Source organism: Lepidochelys kempii, chromosome 26 (assembly GCF_965140265.1).
Source record: "Lepidochelys kempii isolate rLepKem1 chromosome 26, rLepKem1.hap2, whole genome shotgun sequence".
Classification (NCBI taxonomy): domain Eukaryota; kingdom Metazoa; phylum Chordata; order Testudines; family Cheloniidae; genus Lepidochelys; species Lepidochelys kempii.
The window spans coordinates 5,448,178-5,464,416 of NC_133281.1; the positions used below are offsets into that span (position 1 = coordinate 5,448,178).

General features: G+C 49.0%; 1 protein-coding gene across 5 annotated transcripts in view; it reads left to right on the forward strand.

Moving 5' to 3' along the window:
* The window catches only part of XPO7 (exportin 7), a 77,558-nt gene extending 61,441 nt beyond the window's left edge, over positions 1 to 16,117 (forward strand). For 2 of the 5 annotated variants that reach the window (XM_073325057.1, XM_073325058.1), the window contains exons 19-29: positions 824 to 932; positions 1,417 to 1,523; positions 2,013 to 2,101; positions 3,138 to 3,245; positions 6,059 to 6,141; positions 6,846 to 7,060; positions 8,892 to 9,030; positions 10,567 to 10,727; positions 12,913 to 13,011; positions 13,381 to 13,508; positions 14,530 to 16,117. In XM_073325057.1, coding sequence (XP_073181158.1) covers positions 824 to 932; positions 1,417 to 1,523; positions 2,013 to 2,101; positions 3,138 to 3,245; positions 6,059 to 6,141; positions 6,846 to 7,060; positions 8,892 to 9,030; positions 10,567 to 10,727; positions 12,913 to 13,011; positions 13,381 to 13,508; positions 14,530 to 14,623 — 1,332 coding nt within the window. In that variant the 3' untranslated portion in view covers positions 14,624 to 16,117. The other 3 variants (XM_073325060.1, XM_073325059.1, XM_073325061.1) reach the window with 3 other exon arrangements.
* Positions 16,118 to 16,239: the final 122 nt, after the last annotated feature.

The window sequence follows — 16,239 nt, forward strand, 5'->3', positions numbered from 1 at the left end:
TTCCTATCTAATAGACACTCCTACCTCTGGGGGAAAAGGGCTGTTCAGCTGCCACAGATGCCAGGACCTCGGACTTACAGGTCTGCCAATAGGTAGTCCTCCAGCAGTGCAGTATGTTCTCATGCTGTTCTGGGGTGTGACTCAAAGATCACTTTCAGAATCAACACCAGTTATAACAGCACTCAAGGGTTTTCCTTGGAGGTTTCCTGTACTTGTGCAGGCCCTGGATCTGGTCCTCTACTGGAAATTAATAAATAATATTGCATTAAATTGTTTTCCTGGCTTTTGTTGGGAGGAAATATCAACAACAGGTGCTTGGATATGGTGATGACTCCTAGAAGTACCTGTACGATAGACCGATCTAATGATTGGATCAATGGCCCGGAAATCCGGACTCCTGGGTCTGTCACCTACAGGACCTTGGGCAACTCTCCTAACCTCTTACCATCCCTGTCTTACACAGGGGGAAATTCATTTCCCTCATTGGAGGTGTAGCACGATTTAATTGTTTATATAGCACTTCAGAATCCTCAGACTAAAGGTAAAGGGCCAAGTATCCTTTCCAAAGAACATGTGTTAATGTTATCTCTGTAATACAAGCAGCACTAGAGAGAGTGGCCCTCTAGTGGCTTATTCTTTGAGGTTAGCCGCAGAAGTAAAGTGGTTAGCAAAGTAAGCAGAGTGGTTCAGTCCTGCCAAGGCCCTTGAAAGAACAGAGTATGAGTCAAAACAATCAGGGGCCCCTAAATGCCCATGAACCTGTAATATATAAGCCTTGTTGTAAACCTGCCACTCACTGTTAATTTTGCTTTTTCGTTGACAGAGTGAGCACTTTTCTTTCCTGGGTATTAACAATCAGTCCAACCTGACCGACATGAGATGTCGGACTACTTTCTACACTGCACTTGGGCGCCTCCTCATGGTGGACTTAGGTACTGCAACCCATTTTCATAGACCTGAGAGGAATGGGGAAATTGAGTTGCTATCTTGTACACAGAGCTCTTAAATGTTCTAATCCCCTTGACTGTGGAAGGTGATGGCTTAGCCAATAAAAGCTACTGGAAACAGCAGAAGCCCCACCAGGAAGGGGGAGAAGTCTTGAGAGGGGGAGGGATTGCTGTGATAGTCTGTACTAGCAGGCGAGAGATGCAGGCCACTAATATTTAGGGCCAAGTTTTCCTTCACAAGCTGACTCTTACAGACAAACCCACATGCAGTCTTAATTCCGCGAAGTTCTCTCTGCACCCCTCGTCTTTTCTCCCTGTTAAGGATTGATAAAGACACCATCTTTATCAAGAGGAACACAGGCTCCCTAAAATTAGCGCGCTCAATGCCTGTCTCTCACCTGCACGCACACTGCTGTGAGAAGTGGAGTCTAGGTGGAAGGTGTCAGTTTCCTCTTTGCTTCTCTTTCAGGGGAAGATGAGGATCAGTATGAACAGTTCATGCTGCCCCTCACCGCTGCATTCGAGGCTGTGGCACAGATGTTCAGCACAAACACTTTCAATGAACAAGAAGCAAAAGTAAGTCCAAATTAAGCAAGACAAACATTTTAGTTACTCAGTGCCTTGGGACTTTGCATCCATTCTTTTTCCAATGGGGGCCTTGTCATCCATGACTTAATCAAAACTTCCTTTTAGTGCTTTACTCCCAAACTTTGGGAGGTGGTAGACAAGGTCGGGGAGACGCAGATCTCTTAGAGACAGGGTAAATGATTGCAAGAAGGGATCCAGGCATTTGGGAAAGGGAGGTGTCTCATTCACCCAGGGTAGCTCAGACACCGTGCGTGGCTTTAACCAGTGACACCCCTTAGTACTCTCTCTGCCTTGGCTTAACTTGAGTGCATTCCTGTTGCTTAAGAAGGAGGAGTGTCCAATTTTTGAGACTGGAGGCCACCCAAGAAACACCCCATTGCTCTTGGTTGGAAGGGCGGTGGGCTAGTGGAGGCCGGGAGAGGGAAATGTCAGGAAGTATGTCACTCAACATGTAATGTCTCTCCCTTCCCAATTCAGAGGACCTTGGTCGGCCTTGTGAGAGACCTGAGGGGAATAGCTTTTGCCTTCAATGCCAAGACCAGCTTTATGATGCTCTTTGAGTGGATGTATCCTCACCCTAAAATCCCACTGGCCACAGCAGCACTAAAGACATTAGAATCGAGGGATCTGTGGTTCAGGGCTGTTGCTCCCAAAACCATAGGGCTAGATGGGACCATAAGGGTCATCTAGTCTAGTCCCTGCCAAGACAGGTAATTGTATATTCAGTTAACTCTTTGTTTGTAGTTCTCCTCTTTACAGTCAAGAGAATTTGCAGCTCCTAGTGCATCTCTCTCAAGCTTTAAGAAAAAACTCCTTTTGGGAGCCCTGCCTGTGGTTTCATATTACATCCTGCCACAAAGGAGACTAGAAATCAGTTCTAAGTCTTAGGGTTGAATTCCAAATGGGCCTAAAGGCTTTAGGCACCCAAATTCCCCTAGCTTTTAATGGGAGTTGGGCCTAAAGGCTTTAGGCACCCAAATTCCCCTGGCTTTTAATGGGAGTTGGGCCTAAAGGCTTTAGGCACCCAAATTCCCCTGGCTTTTAATGGGAGTTAGACACTCAGCTCCTTTAGGCTCCTCTGAAAATGCCATCCTACATCTCTTGCTCCTTAGGGCTGGCAGTAGTTGGGAAGTAGCCTGTTCACCTTGGTGAGCCCCAAATAAAGCTGATCAAGAAGCAACACCTGTGGACTCCAGGTGTTGTCTGGAGTCTTCTGCCTGGTGGAGGCCACATGCCCGTAACATGGGGCAGGCTGCTTGGAAAAGGTGAACATAAACTGATCGTGGTTGGCTTTGGCAGCAGTGGATGCAGGCACAGAGATACCCCATTATCTCCCTTTGCCCCAAGATATTTCAGTTATTGTACTGTGTAAATAAATATTACCAGCCAAACAGTGGTTCAAATGGAAACAAATGACTCTGTTCTCCAGGAGAGTAAGCCCCGGCCAGCACCATTGGCTATGTTGAGTGCCCAGAGAGAGGCCAGGAGCAAGAGAGCCTCTCTCCAAAGGCTGGAGCAGGGCAAGACCTTTGACCTGAGTTTAAACTGCTGACCTTTTCTTCATAATTGAAACAACAAAGTTCCTTAGCTTCTGAGTTGCAGCTATCCGTCCTACATGCCAATTCTACAGCGGGCGATTGAATTGTGGTACCACGACCCAGCCTGCACTACACCTGTGCTCAAACTGATGGCAGAATTGGTGCATAACAGGTACGAGACTCCAACATCTGAAAGCAAATGGGAATTCCTGTCTCTTCACTGTCACCCATTAGTTTGAGGCTTGACCATGTTCTCTGCTGCCCAGCCATGTCTCTTCCATTTCCCTCTGTTTGTGCTTTGCAGGTTGCCAGCCGAAAAAGCAGCTGCCCTCTCAGTAAGGAAGCAAATATAATAGTTGACCTATTAATCCTGCCTCATGACCCAGTTAAACCAAAGAGCTGTCTTTCTGTAAGCTCTTAACGGAAGAGAATGTGTGGAGAGACTAGATCAGAAACCAGTGTTTGTTCGTTTGTTGGAGTACCTGTTTCTGGGGCCCATCGCCATAACATCTGAGAAATTTACATTAATTTAAAAACATGCAGTTAAAATGAGTGGTGCTCCATCTGGTGGTCAGATGACCAGTGGTTCTTTTTGCTAGCAGATAGATATCTCTGCCACTGTTCAGATAATTTAGAAGCTGCCTAACGTGTGAGTGAAAGACTGCCAAACTTTTATCTCTGGAGTACTGCCAGGTGAACAGAACTCTGTACGCGAGAGCAATGCTAAGCGTTGTTATAGCCATGCAAGAAGGAAACTAGACGTGAACAGAGAAAGGGGCTTTATTGCTCTTGAGGATCCATATTGTGGTACTGTTGACCAAAGACAAAAGATATATTTGTGAAAGGACAAACCCTCATAGACTTTAAGACCAGAAGGGACCATCACGATCATCGAGTGACCTCCTGCACATTGCAGGCTACAGAACCCTGCCCACTGACTCGTATAGTAGGCCCATAACCTCTGGCTGAGTTACTGAAGTCCTCAAACTTATTGAATCTCCCCCTTATTTGTTGAGGTGTAAGCTAGGAAAAAGATTCCCGTGCTACACATCAAGTTGAAAACGTATTCACCTGTAGGGAAGCAAACTATCAAATTGCCAAGCGCGTACGTCACAGTATGGATAGGCAATAGTCCCTGCACTGCCAGACCTAGCTACCACGCCGTTCCTTGGGTTACGGTGTACAGTAACGTAGCAGTTATTGCTGAGGTAGGATTTCTGGCATGTGTGATCTTAATATTCTTAAACCATGTGACGCACTGGCCTTTTTTTGGAGACAGCAGCTCTCCTGTCTCCATCTCTGAGCTGTCTGGCTTAGATAGTGCCATTATTATTACCAGACTGGGGCAACTGCTTCTGACCTCCCACAAATGGCTCTAAGCTAGGGGTGGGCAAACCTTTTGGCCCGAGGGCCATATCGGGGTTGCGAAACAGTATGGAGGGCTGGGTAGGGAAGGCTGTGCCTCCCCAAACAGCCTGGCCCCTGCCCCCTATCCACCCCCTGACTGCCCCCCTTAGAACCCCCGACCCATCCAACCCCCCCACTCCTTGTCCTCTGACTGCCCCCTCCTGGGACCTCCTGCCCCCCGGGACATCCCACCCTGACCCCTATCCAACCCCCCTTGCTCCCTGTCCGTCCCCGCTCCGGGGACCCCACCCCCATCCAACTCCCCCTGTCTCCTGACTTCCCCCTGGGACCTCCTGCCCTTTATACAATCCCCCCCAACCCTTTACCATGCCGCTCAGATCAGCAGGACAAGCTTATTGGAAAGCCTGGGAGGTGGGTGGGTGCAAGTCGCATTGCCTGCACGGCGTGTGGCTCCAGGGGAGGGGCCGGGGGCTCAGCAGCCGTAGTTTGCCCACCTCTGGTGGTGCCCAGAACCCTCCTGCCCCCAGCAAACTCCACACACACACCTGCCTTTGGGTGGGGAAGGGGGGTCTGGGGTTCAGGCGATTAGGTTGCACGAGGGGGTGGGGATGCAGGCTCTGAAAGGGAGTTTGAGTGCAGAAGGGGTGAGAGGTCAGGCTCTGGGAGGGAGTTGGGTGGGGGACGGAGTCTGGGGGCAGGCTCTGGGGTGGAGTTTGCCCCAGCCCAGAGCCTGCACCCAGGGGAGTGGGGTGCAGGAGGGGTGCAGGCTCTGGGAGGGAGTTTGGGTGCAGGAGGGGTGCAGGCTCTGGGAGGGAGTTTGGGTGGGGGAGGGGGTCTGGAGTGCAGGCTCTGGGAATGCGTTTGGGTGCTGGGTGCAGGCTCTGGGCGGGGGTGCAGGAGGGGGTGACTGTGCAGGCTCTGGGAAGGAGTTTGGGGACAAAAGTAGGTGCAGGGGAGGGGTAGGAGTTCAAGAGGGAGTTGGGGAGGAGGTGCGGGATGCAGGATGGGGGTGCAGGCTCTGGGAGGGAGTTCGGGGGTGAGGGTGCAGGAGGAAATTTGGGGGCCGAAGGGTGTGTTTGCGGAGGGGGTGAGGGGTGCAGGCTCTGGAAGTGGATGGGGGGAGTTCGATGCTTACCTGGGGCACCCCCTATGGCAGAGGCGCCTAGGCAGGGCAGGCCTGGGGGTGTGTCCTCATGCTGCTGTCTCCAGGCACCGCCCCTGCAGCTTCCCATTGGCTGCAAGGGTGTTTGGGGCGGGGGCAGCGCGCAGCGGCACAACCCCCTCACATGGGCTGCAAAGACCTGCCAGCAGCTGCCTGGAATGAGCATGCAGGAAGCTGCTCAGCCATGCTGCGGCTGAGCCCATGCTGTTTTGAATGGCCCAGAGGCACCAGGTGGGGCTGGGGGAAGAGGTGGGAAACTTTGCTGGAGCCGGGCCCCGGGACAGGAATATTCCTGGTGCCTGGGTACCACAGGCTCATAGAACTCGCCGCCCATGCTCTGCTCTAAGCACAAGGATGCCACAATATAGATCAGCAGAGCAGATGGTCACTCCTTTCACCTTCGCACACCTGTGTGAGCAGCTGTGTATTTACTTCTGTTCTATTCTGCCTTCTAGGTCCCAAAGGTTGCAGTTCGATGTGTCCTCACCAAATGGCATCCTGCTTTTCCGGGAGACTAGTAAAATGATAACTACATATGGTGAGTCCCCAGCTTCTGCCCTGACTTAGCTCCTGATTGCTGGTCACTTGGTGAGCAGGGATTAGTGCCCTTGTCAGTGCTGCCTGGGGTTTTGAGGAGACTGGGGTAAGATGCAGGGTGAAGTAACTTGCCAAGTTCTTACTGGCCTTGCTTGTATAAAGGGGGAGGATTCTCTCCAGGGCCTGATGCAGACAGGCAGGGGTGAGAGCTTAGGGATTTTTGCATGGGATTGAGAAAAGGAGAGGGTAGCTCATGGCTCTTCTGGTGGAGTCCAAGCAGCAGCTGTGCTGCGCTCCACATGAGCAAATGCCTTTCTGTATGGAGTTGGTAGTTACTTGGGGACTGGATCCTACTACTAAGGGAAGCCATTAACACCACCCTGTTCCCATCAGCAAAGCCATACGCTTGCGTTCAGCCAGGCGGACCAATTCTCTCACGGTCTCCAACAGCGTGATGTGTAGGTAAAGAGCCATGCTACTAACCAGTTCCTGTTGGGACATGTCACCTCATAGGACAGGACAAGTGGTTGCTATAAGCCTTGTTCATGAAACTGGCCCAGAGTTTCAGCATCAACTGTCCATGTTCTCCATGGTCACTCAGACAGCTTTGCTGCTTTTTCCCCAGTCTTCTCGGGGGGAGCAACGCACTGAGATGAGGGCTGGAAGCGGTGCTGGGATACTGAGTCTCCTTCTGTGCTTGTGCAGGAAATCGTATCCTAACACTAGGGGAGGTCCCAAAGGATCAAGTCTATGCCTTGAAGCTCAAGGGGATTTCCATATGCTTCTCTATGCTGAAGGCTGCGCTAAGTGGCAGCTACGTCAACTTTGGTGTCTTCCGTCTGTATGGGGACGACGCACTCGACAATGCCTTGCAAACCTTTATTAAGCTCTTGCTCTCCATCCCGCACAGTGATCTTCTGGTAAGCCAACACACCTGTGATTAACCACTAGATCTCATCTAATCACAAGCTATGTGCCAACTGCAGAGCCCATTCCCTGTGTGCTGATTCCAGCTGACACCCATACCTGTGTCGCCGACTTAGCTAGGATGTTGATGCTACTTCTGCTGGAACATCTGCTTTTCTCTCTCCAAAGGGCAATTGTAGGTCATGTTCAGTGTTTCATGCCCAAAGGCCCACGCAATTAGATATACCAAACTGAGCAATGAAAACTCTGTGACTTCAATATAGCACCAGTGTGTGTGTGTTCCTGTGAAGTAATTCCTCAGTGTCTTGCTGCTTAGAGAGCTATGCCTCACTCTGACAAACAGGAGTTGTACTTGTCCTGTCCCCTTCCCGTATGCTGCTGCTTGCAGTAATGTATTTGGAGACCAGAGTTACAAACCTAGCTAGACTGTAGTAAGGGAGACGTTGGACCTTTGGTGTTCACCAAAGGGATTTCCTAATGCCAGTTAGCACTAATACTGAACCCCAGAGTTGCTGAGCTTGAAAGAGGGCAGCTACATCCATACAACAGGGCAGCTACATCCTTCTAGGCAATCTTCCCTTTTTCCAGATGTGTCTAGTTTCCCTCGCATCTTCCCCAGCTCCAGCCAATCCTGCCAGGTCCCAGTACACACCATGATCTCCCTCTGCTCCTGAAAAGCAGGCAGTGCAGCCTTGTATGAGCTGAGACAAGTGCAGGGGATTCTGAGGGGCTGGTATCCATTGCATATCCTCTGTGTGTTCTACAGCAGAGCCTCTCAGATTCCAAGTTGCAGTAAGATCTGCCTTGAAGCCCTATTAAAAGGGCGAAGAGTGCAGGATGGGCAATTAAACCATGGCTTTTGAAGGAATATTGGAACTGTACAGATGAGTGAGCTTGTGCCTTTCCCACGGGGCCCTGCCTACCTGGGATTCTGGGCGAGATGGAACAACTGCATATTCAGCACAGTCTGCTGCATGCCCAGAGTCCTGTCTGAAAACAGCCCCATTCCTCCTCACCCACCCCATTTCCCTAGGGCTTGTGCGTTACGCTGCAGCTTATCTCTTCCCTCCTCTCACCGGGGCATTGGCAAGTCTCTGTAGAGCAGTGACCTAAATAATCCCTCCCTTCTCTGAAAAACACTTCATGCAAATGGAGACTTTTCCTTACCTTCTGAGGCTGTTGGCAGAGCTCTCGGCACATCAGCAATCAGAACACAGTCTTGTTAGAGGCCAGCCCAACATCTGTCTTCTATACAAGCCTGGAGTACAGTATTCTCTGCCCACTGCCTGCCTGTGCTGACATGCTTGGCCAGAATCTCTGCAGGGTTGGTGAGAGTTTGCATGGTTATCCAAGCCTGTGTGCTCACTAGACTTCCTACCACAGCAGAACCTGACCCTAGTGCCCCAAGGGCTCACACAGGGTTCTTTGTCTGATAGGTTGCTACTGACACATCAAAGTAGAAGGCTGCATGTCCAGCACTGGAGTTAGCTGACTAAGCCACCAAGCCAAAAACTGGATGGAAAAGATATTCCAGTATTACACCAATGAAGGAAACGTGGCTGGATACTGTTGTGTGACACTAAGCACATAAACGGGATGAGCTAAAAAATGTAAATGTAGCACACACAAGTTGTCCGTGGGGAATGTTTTCATAAGTGCTTAGTCGAGTAGACTCTCTCAATGAGCAACTTCCAATTGGTTGAAAAGTGGGTTGAAAGGGATGTGATTAGACTTGCTCTGCAGGAAGTCCTGTGCTTGATTCTAAATTAACCATTAGACCCTAAAGTCTCTTTCCTCTTTCTCTCTCTCTTTCTCTCTCTGCAGGATTACCCCAAACTCAGCCAGTCATACTATTCCTTACTGGAAGTTCTTACCCAGGACCACATGAATTTTATAGCCAGTCTAGAGCCCCATGTAATCATGTATATTCTCTCTTCCATTTCAGAAGGTCTGACTGCACTAGGTAACCATCTATATTCTTTTGGGGGTACATACAACGGGCTCTTTTGGGAATGAGGAGAAGATTAAGGATTTTGGTTTAAATTAGCATAAATTTAAACCATTAACAGACTAGAGTGAAGAACTATTTATGATGCAGATTGGGAGAGAGTTTGTTCAATTTTCATGGCACGCCACCTTTGTATATGATAGTACCTAGGGGCCACCAGAGATGGCTGCTCCAGCCTTGCACTGTACTTACGTATATGTGTGTGTGACACACACACGACAGTCACTGCCCTAAGGAACTAACAATTTAAATAGACAAGAGATTAGAGAGTTTGTTTTGTCCCCATTTTAGAGCGGGGGAACTGAGGCACAGAGGTTGTGATTTACCTCGTAGAGCCAGGAATTGAACCCAGTGTCCTAGACCAATGTCATAACCAGAGAAGAAAAGAGAGACACGTGGTCTATAAAGATGGCTGAAATGAGTCCATGGAGGAGCAAACAAGGAGGACAACTTTGAACTCTACTGTGCATGGCAATCCTCCCTAAATTAATGCCCCATATGGAAGGGGAATTCTGTTTAATCTCTTAAATAGAGCAGTGGGTAACGTAATAGAAAAATCTAGCTGTGAAAAATGGAGATCTGCAGATGAACAGGCTGAGTGTTAGTTTAGCTCAGTGGGTATTCCTGGTGCTCTACACCCAATATAGTCCCAAATAACTTGTGACCTCAGGACCCTACCCAGCCAACCCCCTGACCCTGGGCAGGAATAGCGCTTCCTGCAGCGAGTTTCCCATTACCGGCCCTATGGTCAGACCTAACATGACACGTGGTGATGACGGACAGGGAGGGGTGCGGTAGGGGTAGGGAGGACATCAGTAAGATCATGTGGTTACTTCGGGAAGTCAGATGCATGTCTTGGTGTCTGGTTTTATATTGCTAATGGTGACTGTACCAAGTTATCTTCGTTACATCCTTTCGAAGTACTAAGTTGCGGGCCTAACAAAAATGACCCCTGCACCAATGGTGTCTGTTCCCTCCAAATGAGTCTGTTAAAGGGAAAGAGCCGCTTGTGTACAACAGCGGTAGTTTTAATGTGCTGCTTAGTTTGCCTAAAAAGGCACGGCAGTTCCCCCAACCCAGACTGTGACAGCAGGCAGCTGAGAGCATCACCTGCTAGACATCTGCTGGTTACATGACAAACTGGGGAGCTGTGCTGAGTTACCCTAGCTAGGTGCACACACGGGTGGACGCTTACGCCTTCCCGTGTCCTGCACACGTGAACAGGGCACAGTGAGCTAATGCAGGGTACCATATTGCTTCACCTCCAGTTACTGTAGGCTTGGACACTGGAGAATCATTAGTGTGTCAACTTGGCTGCTGCTGGCTGGCTTAGGATAAATTTGTGCTACTTGGGTAGGCCTCAGAGAGGAGAAGGACTGGCCAGGTGGTGATGGGCTTGTTAGTGATGGACCTGGGGTCTTTCCCAGCTGTGTCTCATGTAGGGAAATACTCCTCTTGTCCCACTCTCTTCCCTTTTTCTTATCCTCATAGACACCATGGTTTGCACAGGCTGCTGTTCCTGTTTGGACCACATTGTCACGTATCTCTTCAAGCAGCTGTCCCGCAGCACCAAGAAGAGGACCACTCCCCTGACCCAGGAGAGTGATCGGTTCCTGCACATCATGCAGCAGCACCCAGAAATGATTCAACAGGTAAAAAGGAAAGGGACCAGTAAAGGGGAGATGCTGCTTCTTGCAGTGTGCTGTCGCCATCTGGTGGCCACATAAGTGGTGATGCTGAACTCTCATCTGTGCTTTTCATCTTCTCTCACAGTTGCTAATCCTCAGTCCCCAGCACTGCTCCCCCCCAACTCTATAGCTGAAGTCCAGAGGGGCTAAGCGACTTGCCTGAAGCCAGCCGGGGTTGGTGTAATCTTAAGAATCAGCAGGTTGTGCCTTCCCACCATGCGTTGGATGCACTGTTTTTAAACTCAAATTTGAAAGAAATAGCCAAAACCTTCTAAACTTTTTAAATATAATTTTAAAAATACCCCAATAGGTATAGCCTGTGTTGTGGAACTTACTGATAGCTAGTAAAGCTGAAACCAGAAAAATATCTGCCAGCAGTGAGCATGTAATCTCCTTACACTATATTTTAACACAAGAGCCAATTCAAAAGAGGCTAGAAAGCTTCAGGAGGCTATATAAGTGTTCACAACAGAACAGAAACAGCACAATCCTGCTGCTTAATGAGGGAATGACCAGGTCCTCCCCGTAAGGATCAACACTCTGCCTTGAGCCTTTCGCTCTCTCTACTCAAGCTGTTTATTACCTTGTACAGCAAACACTACCTTGGTGTCATTATGCCTGGAGTTCATAATCACCTCTGCGGGATACATTTAATAATCTGGTTTTATTCCTGCAGTCTGTCATCTTCCTCTTACTGCTCTTCCCAGAACCCATGGTGAACACAGAACTGGCCAGTTTCCTTTCCTCTTTGCTGGTCGTGATTATAGATTGTAAGATCTGTAATATGAGTTATCAGTCCAATAGTCGTTTTCCTTGCCTGAATCAGTCCCAGCTCACTTGTAGGCTGACTTCAGCACTTGCTGTCAAACACTTTTTCCCTTCCTCTGTCATTCAGTTAAATCGAGGTGAATTGCTGCATATCTGTTGGGATGGTGGGTCTGCCCCTTTTCCACCAGTGATTCCATTACTGGAATCTCTTCATTCACCCCTTTTGGTGAAACACTTGTCCCTCGTGTGCCCCTTCCCCCCCCCGCCAACACATGCTTACTTCCATACTGCCACACCCAGTGATGGCACACTGCATTCCCATGTAGGCATCCAGCACCTCTCAAGTTAGACAAGAGCTCGACTTCAAGGAGGATCAGAAATCATTGTGCTGCTCTCATGCTGCCCCCTCCTGGCAGATCTGGTTGAAAAAAGAAGCGGGCTTTGTGTTTGATTAGAGCAGTGGTTCTCAGACTTTTGTACTGGGGACCCTTTTCACACAGCGAGCCTCTGAGTGTGACCCCCCCCCTTATAAATTAAAAACACTTTTTTATATATTTAACACCATTATAAATGCTGAAGGCAAAGCAGGGTTTAGGATGGAAGCTGACAGTTCACAGCCTCCCATGTAATAATCTTGTGACCCCCCTGAGGGGTCCCGACTCTCAAAGTTCGAAGAAGTTGCTACAACATGAACTGGAGCCTTAGTCTGCTACAGGAAGAGACTGGAAACTGCTTGTGTGAACCAACAATGTTAAGATCTTGTGCTTACCTTTGAGCTAGTTCTGACTTGGCCTGGCAGACCATGGAGGGGAAGACAGTGTGAAGTGGCTTTCCAATGGATTGAAGAGCATGCTCACCTGCATGCGCTCCATTTCAGTTCCTGTATGCATCTAGTTTGAGGTGGTTCCCAGACAGGGATCTCTTCTGCTTTGGGACAATACAGGGAGTTTCTGCCATGGAGCCCCAAAATGGCTTTCAGCTGCTGCACACATTCCTACATAGGAGTTCATTGTAATCTGTTGGGAGCATCCATGGGCTCTCATGATGCTAATGCCTACCACAGCATGATAGCATTGCAGGCTTAAGAGGCAACCCGCTGAGGCTCAAATAGGGGACATGTCACTAGTCCAGGAAACTCTGTGCAGAGTGGGGTTAATCTCTATAGCCTCAACATCTGGGGTCAGCTTCTGACCTCCATTTACAGTAATGAAAGAGAGACGACCCAGCACTAGTGGGGGACAGAGGCAAACCTGGGTTTCAAATAAGGGTCACCTGAGAAGCGAGTTTGTGATGGGATGGTAAATACTGACACATGCTCCCAGGGCAAGAGGTGGGTTTGAGGGAACAGCCTAACTCTGTGGACCTCCCTCTATCTTTCCAGATGTTGTCAACGGTATTGAATATCATCATCTTCGAGGACTGCAGGAATCAGTGGTCCATGTCTCGGCCTCTGCTGGGCTTGATATTGCTCAATGAAAAGGTAGGCAGGATTAAGCTGACTTTAATCAGGAGTGATCCAAGGGCTTGAGCCCATCCTGGTATCCTACAAATGAACACGGGGTACTCAGGCAGAGCTGGGGTGTGGGGAGCCAGGACTGGTGTGGCTGTGTGCACTGCAGAGCAGGAGTACAATGCTCTGGCAGGACTGTGGATTGACAAGCTTGCATGCACCATGCTTAATTCTAAGTCCTATGGGCTGCTCATTTTCTCAAGTCCTAGAATCCATCCAAAATACACAATGTGCTCTCTGCCTGTCCTTGCCCAGATGAGATGAGCTGAAGCCAGCACTGATGCTGCCGTTCAGCACTCTCCTCTGAAGGCTGATCTTCCTTCTTTTTTCTCCTCCCAGTATTTCTCTGATTTACGGAACAGTATAGTGAACAGCCAGCCCCCTGAGAAGCAACAGGCGATGCATCTCTGTTTTGAGAACCTCATGGAAGGCATTGAACGCAACCTGCTAACCAAGAATAGAGACAGGTCAGTATGGGAAAAATCCCTTGGCCAAAGAACCTGGTTGATGACCAAGCAGTGCGGCTGACAGCTCCCCACAAAGGGTGGCACTGCACAGTTAGTGAACCTGCTCCATGTGGCAAGGCCCCCAGAACACCCTGGGAAATGGCTAGGCTCCGTGGACACATCAGGCTTTTGTGCACAGACAGTGGGGTGATCGTGCCTTGGGCAGTTCTTGCCTCCTGGGGGCCAAGTGCTACATGGCTCATCTTGTGGGAGTAAACTCTTAAATTCCTTGGTGTAACACCAGCTCCCAGGTTCTAAAAACCTGAGCACCTGCCCAGGAGCTATATGGAGCTAAGGTGGGTCAGACACATTGCGTATCTGTTCGAATTGTTCCAAAAGTAGTAACTCAAAGGCAAACTGGCTTCCCAGTGTTGAGGTGAAGGAATAATGGAGCTGTCACTGGCTCCCCTCTCACTCCGGCATGACAGCCTCCTACATCTCACATGCAGAAAGCAGGGGTGCAGGATCTTAACCTGTGCATCTGCTCAGTGGGATGGGAGTAGGGGCTAAGGGCTGCTGGCCCTTCTTATCCCTGGTTCCAACTGGCAGGCAGAAAAGCAGGCCTCTCTGTGTGTGCGCTGCTGATTAGATACTCGTGCATCGTGCCCTGGTGTGGAGGGAATGGCTGGGTAGTTGCAGGTTACATTATCACACTGGCTGATGTGTTCACTGCTCCTCTGCTGCCTTCCCACTATTCACTGAAACCTGCAGGGCCAACACACCCTGACCAGATACCCCTCAGTGGCCAAAATGCAGTCATATAGCCCCAGGCCTTCTGCAGTAGCCTGTAGCTACACTCCTGCTTCATGCATGAGCAGACACTACAGATCCCAGCATGCACTGCTCCATCTTTGTCCCAAAATTAGCATTATAGGCTGGGAGTTGGAGCCTCCCTTTATGTTTTAAAGGGGAGATCAAGTGTCATCTAGTCATTGTAATTGCTGGCCCCCTGCTCTAACATGCTGGTCTGTGTTTTCTGTAGGTTCACTCAGAACCTGTCTGCGTTCCGACGAGAGGTAAATGACTCTATGAAGAACTCCACCTATGGCGTGAACAGCAATGACATGATGAGCTGACACCTTCCCCTGACTCCACCTGTACAGAGCAGCATCTCTTTGGCCTGGACCAGAGGGGTTAACGTTTCCGATGGAAAGATAAGAGGGCGTTTCTGATCCCTACTCTTCCCTAGGGTTGGACTGCAGCGCTGTTTGGCTGTACTCCATGTCCAAGGGAGGAGGGAACAGGAGCAGTGTTAAAGCTCACCAGGGCAGGGTGCTTCTGTTTCCTTGGGAGGGGGTGGAGGGGCATAGCCCAGGGGTGAGAATCCAGCATCTCCCTACCAGAATGTCTGGGTGGAACCCTAGCACTCTGCTGCAGCCTGCCTTGTATAAACATGTACATTTTTTCATAACATTTTGAACAAGGTTTATATTGACTCAGTTTAAAAAAAAGTATGATTGAAATTTTTACAGAGTCTAGTGCACCAATGCTGAAGTGAGGGTTGTGTATGTGAGTGAGGAAGGTGTGTCTCATGCTGGCCTGAAGCTTTCTTGGGCAAGGGGGTGTGAAAGTGCAGAGATATATTTAGTGACAAGTGTAGAGAGAAGCAAAAAAAAAGTAAAATTCCAAATGTATATTTTTTCTTATAAGCCCCTTTAAATCACAACTTCCTGTTACTGTTTCCCTCTTGTTATTAGGAACTCTAAGCCATGCTGTATGATCATCCAGCTGTGCTAGCCCATGGGTGTCTCCCCTCTACCCTGTGTAACAGATACTGTCCAGTTGTCATTCAGCTTCGGGCCCTTGCCACTCAATGTGTGAGTGCAGCAAGTTCTCCTTTTTTGGATTGGGATGCTTCTCCCCCTGCCTATTCCCACTACACTTTTTCCTTTTAATTGTAAATTGTCCTTTTGTTTCCCATTCTGTAAAGCTGGAAGTGCAGGTGGAATAAGAACGCTCTAAAGGTTGAGCTTGTCCATAGTACTTGTAAAAAATCACAGGCCCCCCAGAGCTGCCTTTTTGTTAAGACACAAGGAACGCTCCCCCTGAGCAAAAGAACTGCAATGTCTTCCCTTGAGGTAGTGCATGTGTATATTTATATATAGTGCACTCCTGAATGTATGACACAGCCAAGAACATAGGATTTGTGTTGAATCTACCACCATGGTGGTGGGTTCTTAATAACAAGGTCTGCATAGCATGAAGTACCTAACATCCCCCTTAAAACAAATCCATTTTTCTAAATCCCTATATTAAATGTTTTGGATATAAAATTTACTTACAGAAGAAAGTTAAGGGGGGGGATGGGAAAACCTGTTTGCCTTGTACTTTTCCACTATTGTTGCTGCTAGTTGTGTGCATCTCTAGCTCAGCTCTAACCCCTGGACACTGTCCTTAGGTTTTATTTCAATTTCTCTTCCCTGACACCACCCACTTTTTTTTTTGTTCTTTCCTCTGGCGATTGTGTGTTGGGTCCTTTTCTGTGTGAGCAGATTGCTGGTTGACTTGTAAGGGTGTTTGCTGCATACAGTGTAAGCATTGTGACTGCAAATAAACTTCAATGGTTTCTACTGAGCTGTGTCTTTTTAGATCACCACCTCCACTCTCCTGGAAGGGAGAGAATGACTGTCTCCCTGCTAGGGATGGAGGTATTTTAACAGCAAAACTAAATCAATAGATGGCAATCTGCTGA